General features: G+C 34.1%; 2 protein-coding genes across 8 annotated transcripts; both read right to left on the reverse strand.

The window, feature by feature from the left end:
- Positions 1 to 724: 724 nt before the first annotated feature.
- On the reverse strand, positions 725 to 13,431 carry LOC132614739 (uncharacterized). Of its 7 annotated transcripts, XM_060329257.1 has the most exons (10): positions 13,173 to 13,428; positions 10,398 to 10,465; positions 4,557 to 4,629; positions 4,218 to 4,459; positions 3,749 to 3,955; positions 3,545 to 3,637; positions 3,369 to 3,470; positions 2,907 to 3,281; positions 2,653 to 2,742; positions 725 to 969 (listed from the first exon to the last, which is right to left on the reverse strand). In XM_060329257.1, the coding sequence occupies exons 3-10, from the start codon at positions 4,621 to 4,623 to the stop codon at positions 955 to 957; spliced, it is 1,191 nt and encodes a 396-aa protein (XP_060185240.1). In that variant the 5' UTR covers positions 4,624 to 4,629; positions 10,398 to 10,465; positions 13,173 to 13,428; the 3' UTR covers positions 725 to 954. The 7 variants fall into 7 exon arrangements, with proteins under 7 accessions (XP_060185240.1, XP_060185245.1, XP_060185242.1 ...); XM_060329262.1 differs by lacking the exon at positions 3,545 to 3,637 and having other exon boundaries at positions 13,173 to 13,431; XM_060329259.1 differs by lacking the exon at positions 10,398 to 10,465 and having other exon boundaries at positions 13,173 to 13,429.
- Positions 5,598 to 15,501, reverse strand: LOC132613095 (uncharacterized). The gene is made up of 8 exons (XM_060327148.1): positions 15,315 to 15,501; positions 15,106 to 15,183; positions 14,298 to 15,039; positions 13,060 to 13,115; positions 10,218 to 10,316; positions 6,444 to 8,730; positions 6,045 to 6,350; positions 5,598 to 5,932 (listed from the first exon to the last, which is right to left on the reverse strand). The coding sequence occupies exons 1-8, from the start codon at positions 15,499 to 15,501 to the stop codon at positions 5,827 to 5,829; spliced, it is 3,861 nt and encodes a 1,286-aa protein (XP_060183131.1). The 3' UTR covers positions 5,598 to 5,826.
- Positions 15,502 to 15,739: the final 238 nt, after the last annotated feature.

A 15,739-nucleotide genomic window follows, 5' to 3' on the forward strand; every position in this document is an offset into this window, starting at 1 on the left:
AGGGGGAGAGAGAGAGAGAGAGAGAGAGGGAGTTGGAACTTGATGTTACAAAATGAAAATTATAGGAGTTTATGTAGGATGAATGGTTGAAGGAGGTCATCAATGAATATGTTATCTAATTAATTACTTCCCTTTTTTTTTAATCTAAAACCACCTAGCAGATTGCTAGTGGTGTTTTATTCCAAAATCAAAGTATTTACACATATAGGAAAAAAATAAGAACAAAGCAAACAAACACTACAACAAAGTATGGAATTTGCAACAAAATTTGTTGTTGCAATATATTCAATATTGTTGCCAAAAGTACTTTTGGCCACAAGAAAAATATTGTTGCATGTTGTTGCTATAAATGCTGTTGCGAAAAATTTATGCAACAAAAAAAAATATTGTTGCCAAAAGCTAACTTTCGTAACAAAAATATTCATTGCCATAAATCAGATTTTGTTGGTAAAAAGTGAACTGTTGTGGCTGATGCAAATATTTAGCAACAAAAAATATTGTTGCCAAAAATTAATTTTTTTTCCCAACAAAATAAATAGTAGCAAAAAGTGGGCAGAAAGGCTGTTAATATTCTGTTATGAAGGCTTTTAGCAACAACTATTATTGTGGTAAATGCCAATAATATTAGTCATCACATTCAACTTTAGCAACAACTTATTAGTAGTTGCTAAATACACAATCCACATTTTCTTATAAAATGTTCAGGAATGCACATAAATTAATATATATATATATATATATATATAGAGAGAGAGAGAGAGAGAATATTTGCAAGGTCAATACATAGAACTAGTGCACTAGAGTAAACAACTGAATATTCCAAAAAAGTATGTTTTACTAATTACAAAATGAACCAAAACATCATATAAACAAGGTCATTAAGTTCTAATTCAAAAGTAAATATTCCTCCGATAGCTTGTGCCTGACATGAATCATATTGCTATCAATGCTGGTTTAAGCACGTTCACCCTACAAAAAAAAAAGATAAATATAAGTACATTTTTATAAAAGGATTCTATAAAGTACACACAAAATCTATATATGATGACTAATATTATTGGAAGATAAGTCCTAGTAGTTGACTGATTTCGTGTTAAAATTTCGAAAATTTCTCTGGAAAATCTAGTTGTAAAACATTGACCATAGAGAAATTATGGAAACACAGTGCATATGGTAATGTACACATCTTTTCTCTACTTCGCATTGATCTTCACATTCTGGTAATCTGGCACCACATTGATCTTCTCGTTTTGAAGGTATATGTACTATGTTCATAGTATAACATAACATCATATAAACAAGGAATATAAATTTTTATAGACTGAGGTTGTAAAACCATTACTTATACAACCGGGTTAATTATGGTTATCGGCAAGCCATAATTTATGTGTTGCTGATGCATTAGGTGTGCCTTAACAAATTAATGTTAAGCCTCAAGCATGTCAAATAATAACATGATTCAAATTTGAACAACTTCAAAACCAAACAGGAAGTAGAAAGCAAGTAAATAGAGGCCAAACCATCAGCTTTTAGAGTCATACTTGTAAATATATAGCATATGCCATAACTACTTTTAACCAGTTTATACAACCATCGAGAGTGAGAAACTATTCAGCTATAGTCGATTCTAGTAAATCTATCCGATAACATATCCTCAATTTTCCTCATCTCAATTTGTTTATACAACCATCAACATTTGTTTTCCTCAATTGATAATAGAAGCAGTAAAATAGTTCACTATTCTTTCATAGGAGAAGATTCACTAGAGTTATGGCACACCTAATGCATCAGCAACACATAAATTATGGCTTGCCCAAAATAACACATACAATGCACATTATGTCAAGAAACAGTGAAGCAGAATAATCAGTGATTTCCAAGATAAGCATTTATCACAAACTGATTTTTTTTATTCTGTGAACTATTCCTTAACTGCAGCTAAAGGAAACAACGCTCTTTCCTATTTCACAAGCTCAATATAAAGAGAATAGTGAAGCCAAGCAACTCCATTCTACATTATCTCCACGACTTGCCAATTTGAAATATCCACATTTGAAGTTTCAATGTGACTATTAATAGACAGTCCATTAATATAGATAGATTTCAAAGGCTAGACAAGTTGGAAGATGGATCATGCATGGAAGTTGTATACAACTGAGAACAAAGGACCCAAAAAAGTATTGGTTTCATAAGCAAATATGAGCTTTAAGATGTGGTATCAGCATCCAACACGGCTTTATAAACTATCATAGTAAATTTAAAATGGAAAAAAAGTTAATTTTGCCTCTTAAATATTCGAAATTAAAGGAGATAATTTTCTGTCCGTTTCATTTTGGAACAAAATGCTCTAACCGTTATTTATGTAGCTCAAAGGCAATATCTTTTATATTTGTAGATTGGTATCCTATATGCAATCCAGGAAACAAACAGATTCATAAAGATTATGACTGTAACTCCATGGAGAAAAAATATTTCGACCTCAACAACAACAACAACAACAAATGCCCATGATTTACCATTTTCTAGATTAAGACTTAACAACTTCCAGGACTTCCATTCAACATATGCAAATGGATACTCCAAGAGAGTGTACTAAATTAGAAGTGATTCAAATTCCCTTCTTGTATTAAAAAGCATCATAAGGCTACTTACACTGATGTCATCCATAAGACTTGTAGGACTTGCAGCATCTGAATCACTTGAATCAGCAATAATGTTGAGAATTGCAGACGGAAGTCCATTCTGTTAGATATAATACAACTAAGGGATTTAAACATTTAGAACTGAGGAAAAAACTACTTTATAACATCAAAATAACTAGGACAACTTTATTGACCATAGCACAGCAGTTTAATCAAAATGTTCTTAGGATCAAAAGCAAGTAATTGAACCTTTAACACCCATACCTTGGAACTTTGCAGATGAGATACTAGTGCCATGATTCCTCCTTTTAACATTTTCTGGTCACGTACCAGACGAGCTTCCATGACTTCTCGATTTTTTCGCTCCTCTTCTAGCTGATTTTTTACTTCAGTTAGCTTGCATTCTACACTCTCTCGTTTACAACGTTCTTCTTCTACCTCTTTTCGTTGTGCCTGTAATTGCTCTAGAACTCCATTCATATATCTCTTACCTGTTCGCTTAATTCCCGATCCTTGACCACGACAATACCCTGACGTTTCTCCCATAATTCTCACAAATGCAGCATTAATAATAGGATCTACATCAGTATCCTCTTCAACATCTTGAATTTGCTCAGCAACAATTTCTTTCAACTTATCCTGCAAAAATGTTATACCAGCGTTAGCATCAATATTTGTTTCAATAGACTTATCTTTTAGGAATAACGATAAGAGTTATGCATGTACATTCAGTTCAGCCGATGCATCATTAACCCAACGCCCGTTCTTCGTGTGAGTCAATTCCCAAAGTTTCTGAAGGTTTGGCTCTTTTCCAGTATTTATATCTCTCTAACAAAAAAAAATCAAATTACGTTATTTAATGAAGAATAATTAAAAGGCACCAAAATAAGTATACATCTCACCTTTTCAAAAGATATTGCCTGGAAGGATTTTCTGCCGCAAATATGATTTAATTCTTGTTTTGCCTTATTAGTTTTATTTCTTTCACTCATTCTCTGCATTGAATATGAATCCATAAATGTATTTTGATATAAGTGTAACAAGGAAAATTAGAAAAAAAAAATTACACAGTTAAATTTATTTAATTTTGATGTACTTCTAATTACCTTAAAATCTTCGGAGTTGAAATATTCTACCAAGAATTTCCATTCAACTTCATTAACCTCTTTTGGCTTGTTCTGTAATCTTTCCTCCTCTGTAGCAAATTTCTTGAAATGATCATGGAGCCTTTTACGACGATATCGATACAAATGATTAGCTCTTTCAAGGATAGTATCCCGAATGTGTTGTGTGTCTGGAAGTTGAAACGTGTCCTGCACTCAAAACAAAACTTAAGTGAGCTTACTTAAACAAGAACTTTGATTGTTTGCAAGTAATTAAGAAATAAAACTTAATAGGTGTTGTGAAGATGAGGCCAAAAATTGTTGTAGTAGTTTCTTATAACAATAATAACTTACACTTTGGTGACCTTAATACAGTAAGATACTCACCCATTTGAACATATATTTATCAGTTATGAGGACTTAACATTCTGTAGGCTAGATCAGAAACTTTAAGAGAAATAAAGTGAATTACCAGCATATGCGCAATGATCCTATCTTTTGCTAGATTAGAAACGTTCTTCCAATTCTTGACATCATGCCTAGCATGCTGAAAAACTTTTACCGAAAGTTCGGTAACAAAATCATTAGCTCCAGGACCTACTGCTATTGTTCGATCCGGTGGGATAATCACCTCCAACTTGCCATTGTCACTGTATTTGCGTTTCTTTTGGATTGAAAGCCCTGTTGTCTTCCCCCTTCCCTTTCTCTTTTTTCCTTGAAAAGTATATGAAAGTATTTAGGTGTATAGTAAACAAACATGTAAAAGTTAGAAATTTTAAAGGGATAATTTTTAATAAATGAAGTAATTTACCTGATTGTGGATGTGAAATTACATCAGTAGGTCCAGTACTATCAGAAATAAGCACATTTGTCATCATGATAGGCTGCAACAAGCTAAGAATTTTACTATTCAAAACTAAAGTAGAAGTAAAGGAAACAAAATGTTCGGAAATATACGAGATATGCTCATAAAATGAGAGAAACAAACACAAATTACAAAGAAAAGATCATTGATGGAAACCTGTTAATGCACATATTCTACAAGACATATTTAAAATGTAAAGTATTGTAAACAGACAACGGAAGGAGTTTGTTTCACGTTATAGTTACCTTGGTTGACAGGTTAAATTAATTGAGCGACTAGATGATGGAAGAACCGAAATCCTATAAAGAAAGTGATTGTAATAACCAAAGTTGTCTTGCAGTAGCTGAAAGTCACAACCAATCATCATCCTCATTTGCATCATGTTCATCTTCAGAAAGATATTCTTCATCTGTTGCAGAATCACTGAAGTCATCTCCATTATCATGATCAGATTCATCTATAGCTTCTAGGTCTATTTCCTCCTCGTTATTGAAAGAAGGTGCTTCAACACTCACTCCGTCAATGTCTTCTCTTTGTACTGTAACGACATCATTGTCCGACTCTACTTGAAGACTTGCTTCTCCCCTTTCAACCAAGTCAATTAGTTGATAAGGCTCTGTTTCATTTTCTTGCTCAGGTACATCGTACAGATTTCGTGGTCTGACCTTTACCACTGCATGCCATTTCTCATTTTGACCATGTTTAAGATAATACACAGATTGAGCTTGCGAGCCTAAAATGAATGGATCATTTGTGTAATGGATCCGTGTCACATCTACACCTATGAATCCATATTCGTCCCTTTTGTAACCTCTAGTTTGACTTCGACCTTGAGACGGAACCTCAAACCAGTCACATTGAAATAATATGACAGAATTATTGCTTATGTAAGGTATCTTTAAAATCTTTCTGATCTTTCCAAAATAATCAGCATTTTCCGTATGCTCATCACTCTTTACAACCACACCACTATTTTGCGTTTTTAAACATAACTCAGATTCCATTGTTCGGAACCTAAAGCCATTCAAGGTATAACCATTATGACAATAAACACGAGGATCCGGACCTCTTGCCAAAGCTAGTAATTCATCAGTAATTCGTCCATCACCATTCTCTTTTAACTGTACCACCTATATTATGTTAATTACAAACTCAAACATTAATACTACTTTGAAAGTAAAATTCACAAATTGTCCTAAATAAAGATAAACTAGCTTCAAATGATATTATTTACCTTTTCTTCAAACCACAAAGGAAATTCCTCCTTGTGCCTCTTGGCAACATTTCTATTGTTCTCCTTTGTTAATATTTCTAGATGTTCCCTATGGATTATGATTTTTTTTTTAAAGAAAAAACAAGAAAAAAGCATTAGAACATAGTTGTTGAGAGGTTCATAAGAAGAAAAGGAAGTAAACTAAGTGAAAGGTATCTTACTCAGTCCAAGGACGGACTTCCTCACAATTTTGGAGGATGTAAAAATGAGCTTGTTTTATTTCAAGAGCACTCAATTCTTCCCAGGAACCCCCTGGTAATGGCTTACCAGGACAATTGAATATGGATAACTCGTTGGGATCTATATTGGAAGAATTAAAGTTTCTATCCGGGCGATTTTCCTTGGTCTCTATATCTGTTAAATATTTAGAACAGAATGTCATGCACTCCTCTGCAAGATAGCCTTCAGCAATTGATCCTTCTGGACGAGATTTGTTGCGTACATAATTTTTTAATGTGCGCAAATATCTATTGAGTAAACATATATCAGCGAGTAAACATATATCAGTTTTGTAACATATTTAAATTAAAATAAAGCTTCAGAGGAGTAAGAATCTAAACCTTTCGATGTAATACATCCATCGATATTGAACGGGACCAGCCAACTTCGCCTCGTTTGCCAAATGAATTGCCAAGTGAATCATAACATCAAAAAAGGTCGGCAGGAACACACGTTCTAACTTACAGATTGTCATCCGTATACTTTTATCTAGTTGATCTAACTTTTCTACATGCAACTCTTTAGCACACAAATCACTAAAGAACAATGACAATTCAATTAATGGATCATAAGCATCCCTTGGCAAAATCCCTTTGATGATAAGTGGAAAAATACGCTGAAAAAGAACATGGTGGTCATGACTTTTAAGTCCAAAAATTCTAGCTTCCTTGACACAACGACTAATGTTAGAAGCATAAGCATCAGGAAACTTGACTTCTTTGATAAGCTGACAAAACTGAAGCTTCTCAGTTTTAGACATTGTATAACTTGCCGGAGGAAGTATATACTTATCCCCACTTTTTATTGGATGGAGTGGCTTTTTTATTCTCATATCTTGTATGTCCAATCGAGATTTCAATGTGTCCTTTGTTTTTCCTTCAATATCTAACAGTGTTCCAATCACACTTTCACTAATATTTTTTTCAATATGCATTACGTCCAAATTATGTCTCAATAATACAGTCCTCCAATATGGAAGTTCAAAGAATATACTTTTCTTCTTCCAATTGTCAGGTCTTCCAACATCTCGTTTTCTTTTTCTTGCATTGCAGTCGATTGACCCTTGTGAGGATGTATTTAGTTGTGCAAGCACATCATCTCCACTCAAAGCTTCTGGTGCAAGTCTTTCTTCCCTTGTGTTATCAAAAGAACTTTTATTCCGACGATAAGAATGATTTTTCTCCAAGAACCTACGATGACCCATATAGCAAAGCTTTCGACCATGTTTCAAGTAAATGGAACAAGTATGTACATGACAAACAGGACAAGCTAATTTACCTTTAGTGCTCCAACCAGACAAAATACCATAAGCTGGAAAGTCATTAATTGTCCACAACAAAGAAGCACGCAATTTAAAATTTTGTTTCCTAAAAGCATCATAAGTATCGATTCCACCCTCCCATAAGATTTTCAAATCATCAACCAAAGGTTGGAGGAACACGTCAATATTCATACCAGGGCCTTTTGGGCCAGGAATAAGCAAGGACAACAAAATATTAGATTGTTTCATGCATAGCCACGGGGGAAGATTATATGGAATCAAGACTACTGGCCACATGCTATAAGCATTACTCATAGAACCAAACGGATTAAAACCATCTGAAGCAAGTCCAAGCCTTACACTACGTGGATCTAAAGAAAAAGTCGGATGTTCTTCATCAAAAGTTTTCCACACTAATGAGTCAGCTGGATGCCTTAGTACTCCATCCTCAACTCGCTTATTTTTATGCCACCTCATATCTTCGGCCGTTTGTTTTGTCATATACAACCGTTGTAATCGTGGTATCAAAGGAAAGTATCGAAGAATCTTTCTAGAAATTCCTTTATTTTTCTTAGTCAAATTTCTTGAAGCAACCTCATCATCAGTATATTTTTCTTTCCTTACTGTCCATCGTTTCTCACCACATTTAGGGCATTGCTCAAGATCTGCATATTCCTTTCTATATAAGATGCAATTATTAACACATGCATCTATCTTCACATAATCTAAACCCAAATCTTTAATGATCTTTTGAACTTCATAAATAGAATTAGGGAGCACATTTTCTTTCGGAAAAGCATCACCCAATAATTTCAATAATGAGTCAAACGAAGTATTACTCCAGCCATGCAGACACTTCATTTGAAAAAGGCGCATTACAAAAGAGAGTTTCGAGAATTTTTGACAATCTGGATATAACTTTTGCTTTGCGTCCTTTAACAAACTATAAAAACTCTTTGCTTCTGTGTTAGGCTCTTCGTTTCTAGACTCATTGGTCTCATCAAACTCATAATTATTAGAAGGAAAACCACGATACATGTCATGTAACATTTCAAAAGTGGAAGCATCATCATTGCCTAAATCTGAATCTGCACCAGAATTTATTTCATCATCCGAAGATGAATCCGACTCACCATGAAAAATCCACCTATCATATGTTGGATCTATTCCCCATTTAAGTAAATCTAACTCCACTTCTTCTCTCGTTTTCCAAAGCACATTGTTACATTTAATGCACGGACACTGGATTGTTACACCAACCTCAGGATTGGAAAATGCATAGTTTAAAAATTGTTCCATACCGGTCAAGTATTCTGGTAATCTCCTATTCTTAATAAGTATCCAATTCTTATCCATCATATACTTACCTACAATGAAAGATAAAAAAAAAATAGCATTATCTTCATTGAGCTGAAGTCTTAAGTAATGCGAACTATCTAATGTAATGTTTTACCTTTTCTATTTGCCCAGTGATTACAACTATGGAGTAAGTTGACACAAACTAGGAGGACATAGAGAGATAAAGATATCGAGAAGAATTTCAAGTGTGTGACCTTTTCCCGGACCTTATTTCATTATAAGAGTAGCATAATACTTTCAAGTGTTACTTTGGATTCAATGAATTTTTACATACAAGAATAAAATATTCGAAGAACCAAAAATTGGACAGAAAATCGACATACACCAGACATTTTAGGAACCGAACAGATCCAAAACTTAAAAAAAGCAACAACTAACACTACTACAAAAACTGCTTTCACCGACAATTTTTTAGCGGCAATAGAGTAATTGCTGCTAGTTTCTAATTGATATGAGAATACAGAGAACGAATTATAAAGCTTGTGACCCCAGTCCATTTGAAAATCTGTTTGTCCTAAGGCTTGTGTAAGAAACTTCTATTTCTGTTGTTTCTTTATAAGATAAATGTGTCAAAGAATTACTTTACTGTGCCAGGTAAAGGAATTTAGTATCATGTTCAATATGACATTATACTCAAGTATTTATGCCTCTTACTTGTTTGTGAAAATTCCACTTCTAATGTTTTTGCTCTTTGTAAGCATTAGTGTCCAACTTTAGAGGAGTATAGTAGAATATAGTTGCGGACAATTCAACCTGTTCGAATAGTGTTCATATTTTCAATGAAGTTATGCAGTACAAATGAATATTATTTTTCTTCTATAATTTACTACTACTCCGATTATTTAAAATTTGTATGTTTAGTCTATGGTGTCTATGTATTTTTTATGAGGGGCTAACAGATTAATGATGCTCTAGGAGGTAAAGGTGTGACCAAATACTGACTGAAAAGACAAGAGTTGTTATAAAGGATCAGCTGCAAGAAAAAAAAATAGAAGTAAGAGTTCTAAATTATATCAACATCCTCCTGGTGCCAATCTGATAGCCCTTACTTAATAAGCTCTTTCTTTAATTTTTTAACTTGTATTCTTTACTCCTCTTTTTCCTTGTAGGATATTGGACTTAGTTGATGAAATTGGAAGGTTTGGTGAAACCATTCATGTAAAGTCAATCTATTTAAATTAAAATAAAGCTTCAGTTTTGATTGTCTAAAAGTGTAAGAATTTGAACACCGAATCAAAAATCTTAAGGTTATGTATGGGTAAAGTATCCCAAGAAATCGTAGGCTGCTTTGAAAATCTTTAAACAACTAATGTGGTATAGATCTATTTTTATATTTCTCCTGCACATGTTAATGTAGTTCTAAGTTCTAAAAGCGGATAAAAAATCTACTTTACTCACTAATGTACCAGATGCAGTTGCACTTGCTGGGCTTTAAAACCGTCAAGAAAAAAAAACATAAGTCAGAAGGCAAAATGAGCCTAATAGCAATACAAACAAGCAACTTCTAGTTGTACAAGGGCAGACAAATGCAGAAAATCAGCAAGCAGTTGTAGCAGATAGGGGTAGAAATAAAGAGAATATCGATGGGGATAAGCTGCCAGCAAAAACAGATGCTAATTCACAAGCAAATACTGGGAAATTGCAAGTAGAAGTAGATAGGAATAGTAAGAATTACCTTAGCTGGAGCAGCTTCAGCCGGAGTAGCGCCTCAACTAAGAATTACCCACAACTTTTCCAGGAAAACTAAGATCCAAAATTCATCATTAGTCACAAAGACAACAAAAAAAAAAAGGCCAGCAAGATTGTAACTTTCAAAGCAAAAAGACTTAGAAAATTAAGGAACAATATAACCAGTAGCATTAAAAAGAATAATCAAGGCTGCCAACTCCCACAAACACAAGCTTCCCCGGGAAAATTAACCTCCAAGATTCATCATTAATGTCAATTACAACAAAAACCACACTAAAGATTCTAACTTTCAAAGCAAAAACACTTAGAAAAATTAAGGAACAATATAACCAGTAGCATTAAAAAAGAATAATCAAGGCTGCCAACTCCTTCACACACAAGCTTCCCGGGGAAAATTAAGCTCCAAGATTCATCATTAATCACAATTACAACAAAAACCACACTAAAGATTCTAACTTTCAAAGCAAAAACACTTAGAAAAAATAAGGAACAATACAACCAGTAGCATTAAAAAAGAATAATCAAGGTAGCCAACTTTCACACCCATAGCTTTCCCAGGAAAACTAAGATCCAAAATTCATCATTAGTCACAAGGACAACAAAAAAAACCACTAAAGATTGTAACTTTCAAAGCAAAAAGACTTAGAAAAATTAAGTCTGTAGTATTCTAAATAATTTTTTCTGAATTAAATTTTTGTTCCCATTTTTATATTCCCATGTAGATGCAGAGTTTCAATATTAACATCTTCTAATTGGTCGCAGAGTTTCAATATTAACATCTTCTAATTGGTCCATGAAACCCCTATTCTTAATTCTTTTCTCTGACTGATTGTATACTTGCATAATACTAAGAGAAAAATACTACTGACATGTTAGTTTGTGCAAGCTACATATAACAACATAGAAAAAATTGTATCTAATTTACACTTTTACCCAAGTACAATACTTTTAAGTTTTAAATGATTTGTTATCATTTTTAAAACACTATTTGGACAACTTTTGTAGAAAGCTTTTTAATCTAGATACTTGACAGTGAAGAATAAATTTCTTTCAAAAATCTCTTACACCACTTCTTGATCAAGAGTAAATCATTATATTTTTCCACAAGCAAATGCATGTCATTAATTTACTAACCATCATTTTCTAATTATATGTAATGTAAAGTTCTTCTGAATTTATACTTTTGTTTGTGTGAAATATCCGGCACAAATTGCAGAGAGCCACAGCCATAGTGAGGCCATAGCGTGACTTTGAAAAGCAAAAGCAGAGGGAAAGGTTGTCTTTGTAGCAGCGTCATCTTTTTTTTACCCGACCCTAATATTGACCTGCCCTGCCCTGCCCCATCAAATTTTTACAAAAAATAAATTTTTCCCTGTCCTGCCCTGCCCCGCCCCGCCCCATTTAAATGTTCCCCTACCCTGCCCCATTAAGAGAAATCCCTGCCTTGCCCCGCCCCGCCCCAATTGCCATCCCTAATTACATTCCATTGTTTATCCATGTTTAAGATTGATGCATAGAAGGATAAATGAGCAACGTTATCATGAAGCACCAGAAATAGCAGCAAATTCATTAGAACATTCATAAAGGACCTAAATATGTATTTATTAACTCCTAAATACTACATCAGCATAATTTTGACTACTCTTTGAAAACTAAAAATAAGTCCGAAAAAGGGAAAATCTAACAACTTAGAAGATAAGACAAAAACTTGCATCTAGTAATTAACAGATTAACAAAATGAACTGAACTCTTTGAAACAAGAATTCACAAATACACAGCTAATAAAATCATACCTATTAATCCACATATTTAATAACACAAATGGGTATACAAAAAAGATGAAAGCTCAAACAACAAAAAACTGAACAGTAAACTTTGGATCAATACTACACAGAGACCAAAACACTTTGCAGTAAAGCACAAAAATGGAAAAAGAAAAAGACAAAAACTTTAGCTGATTACCAAGTGAGAACTTTAGCACCTCCATTCAAATTTCGTTGCAATACTAGCCTCACTCAACAATCAAACATCCAGTAAAGATTCAATCTTTCTCATTCTTTTTTTTTTTTCCAGTAAAGATTCAAACTTTCTGATTTTTTTGACCTCTTTTTTCCACCAAGATTGAAACCCCACTCACTAATAATCAATAAGAAACCCAAATTTCCAGTGAAGATTCAAACTTTCTCATTTTTTGAGCTCTTTTTTCCACTAAAGATTCAAACCCACTCAATAATCAATAAAGAAAAACCATCAAAACATCAATTTTCTCATTTTTTTGACCTCTTTTTTCCACCAAGATTCAAACTTTACATATTATTTTAACTCCAAATGATATTTGTGAAGCGACAAAAAATACATAAGATACACACACACACAAAAAAAGCTAATTAAACTAACGCATAGAGGTAGCGATTCAGATCCAAACCGGGTCGAGAAACCTATTCGGATCTCGCCGGAGAGAAAAACCGCTGTGATGATGCTTCCATTGGTTTTGATTTTGATCGGATCTTAGGTTACTATATCGCCGGAAAGTAATTAAGGTCGACCATGTGCACCGGAGAGAATTTTAGAGTGAAAAAGTGAGTGTGTTATAGCAGAGTATGTGAAGGTTATTTGCAATACTAGTTTTTATGCTTCAAATTTCTCACTTGGTAATCCCCAAAACCCAGCAGCAACAAAACCTTGGGTTACAAGCTGCTGGAAACTAAAATCAAACCGAATATAAAAATTGAAGCTGAAGAGCAAACGAGAGAGTACTTACAACTTTTTTCTTTGAGCAGCAACAAAACCCAACAGAGAAAGATTTAGTTTCAACAATAGAAAAAAGAAAATTTGGGTAGAATAAAAACTGGAAAAGAGGCTAAGGATTTTAGGATTCAGTTTCAACAATAGAAAAAGAAAACCTGGGTAGAATAAAAACTAGAAAAGAGCGCTAAGGATTTTAGGGAAAAAGAGTTTGCCGCGTTTGGTTTTGGCGGAAAAATAAAAAATTTAGGCCACAATGCACTTAAGTTGTTGAGAAAATTAATAGTATTACCAACAATAAAATTTTGTTGTTGCCAATTCTATTTATATTTTAAGTTAATTATATTAAATGTAAGTTATGGCAACAAAAATCTAAATTGCTTGGTAACAAGGAAAAATCGTTGTTAAAAGCTTGACGATATGGCAACAACTGAAATAAAGTTGTTGCCATTTACTGACTTTAGCCAACAGTATCACGGTGGTTGCTAAAAAGTTGTTGTCAATTTATTTTTATTTTTATTTATTATATTAATTATAAAATATGGCAACAAAATTTAAATATTTGCCAACAAAAAACAAAATTGTGGCTAAAAGGTCTATGATATAGCAACACCTAACTAAAGTTGTTGCCATTTCTTAATATTTAGCAACAATATCATTGTTGTTGCTAAAAGATTGTTGCTAATTCTATACTTTGTTGTAGTGAAACTAAAAGGAAAAGAAACTACTCTAAGCTAAAGAAACTGAAAATAAGATCAAAGTGCTGCAAACTGGAGGTATGCTACAAGTTCCCTTGTTTTGGGATGATAACACTATCAGACACCTCAAAGCTCTCACCAGGTGCTATGTTATCAGACCCCATGATGATTCAAACAAGAATAAAGCTGCATATGCAATCTGCTGCTGTCCATAATCCTGAATAGACAAGTTGAGTCCCTTTCACAACCTATATTGATCATAACATGGCTGTTGTAAACTCCTAATCCAAGCCTGCTAGAAGAATGAGCAGTAGAACTACTAATACCACTATCTAGCTAGGCCAGTCTTAGTAGTTACTAGTCATGTTACAGTCTGATGATGAGTAGTGAGCATGAACTAAAGTGCAAAAATCCTTCTTCAATCTGGTTCCCTTTTTTTGAACCTGAAGTTAGGCATCATGGATTTATCCATATTTAGCAATCTCCTTCCTGTAGGTGTGAGTTCCTGAAAATTGTTAACTTGTAATGTACCTGCACAATTGAACACACTGTTAGCTAAAAAATCTGCTACTGTATTGCCCTCCCTCAGGACATGGACAAACTGGACTTGTCCTCTCTTTCTCCACTCTTTAATATTATGCACATCCATACTAACTTTCCAAGGAGTTTCCCCGTCTCCTTGAATAATGTTCACCATAGCAAGAGAGTCAGTTTCCATGATCAGAGGTAACACTTGTTTATTAACACAATATTGCAGACCATCATGAATTTCAACTGCTTCTGCACATATATTTGTTGTGTTAGCTATTCTTCTAGCAGCATCATGAACCAGATCACCTCTTTCTTCTCTAATACAAAAAGCAGCTGAGCTTTGGCCTGGATTACCCCTTGATGTACCATTAGTATTGCACTTATACCAGCATGCACTTAGACATCTCCATTGTACCATTTGACCTCCGACTCTAGGCTGAAGTCCTTCTAAGAGCTGTACCATTTGAGGCCAAGTATGTGGGGCATTCTTCAACCAAGGATATAGACTACTTATCAAGCTATGAATATTCTGATTAATGCAGTAAATGACTTTACTCTTACTCATCTGTGCTCTATTCATAAGTGCATTGCTTCTCTTCCACAACCGCCAGCAGATGAATGATGGTATTGCTTCAAAAACTGGTTTCAACTTGACTACACACTTTGTATTCCACCATTTTACCACTGCTTGATGTAACTATAGTAGAGGGCCTATGATACCTGCTGCTGTGGTATCGTATTGCCACACTTCTGCTACACAATTACTAGTCAAGAAAAGATGTTGCAATGTCTCCTCGACTGTGAATTTAGACAGTATCTGCATCTTGATGCAATGGAAATATTCATCCTTTTGAGTATATCATCCACTGGGAGTTTAGCTTTGCACATCCTCCATAAAAAGAATGAAATTTTGAATGGCACTCCTTTACTCCATATTCTTTGATAGTTCAATGACTCTTGCTCCTGCTGTCTCATTAAGTTCCATGCACTACTCACTGTAAATTTTCCAGACTTAGTTAAAGTCCACCATGGTACATTTGCATCTATTGATTTCCCCATTATGCTCAGTTCAGATCTAACATGATTCACTAGCTGCTCTGGTAACGCGGCATTCATTTTTTAGAAATCCCAACCCTCTTAATTCATGAGTTCAGCCACCTCTTCTATATTGTGATCTGTGGTTAAGAAATCCCTGAGAGGACCTAATCTAGTCCAGTTGTCTTCCCAGAAATCACATGAACCTTTTTTAGGTTCCCACCAAATTAAGTGATCCATTTGATCCCTGGCTTCTAACATCTTTTTCCATACCTGTGAACCTCCCTTCCATTGTACCCTTGTTGGTTTCAGCTTCTTA

This window comes from Lycium barbarum, chromosome 10, assembly GCF_019175385.1.
Source record: "Lycium barbarum isolate Lr01 chromosome 10, ASM1917538v2, whole genome shotgun sequence".
Classification (NCBI taxonomy): Eukaryota; Viridiplantae; Streptophyta; class Magnoliopsida; order Solanales; family Solanaceae; genus Lycium; species Lycium barbarum.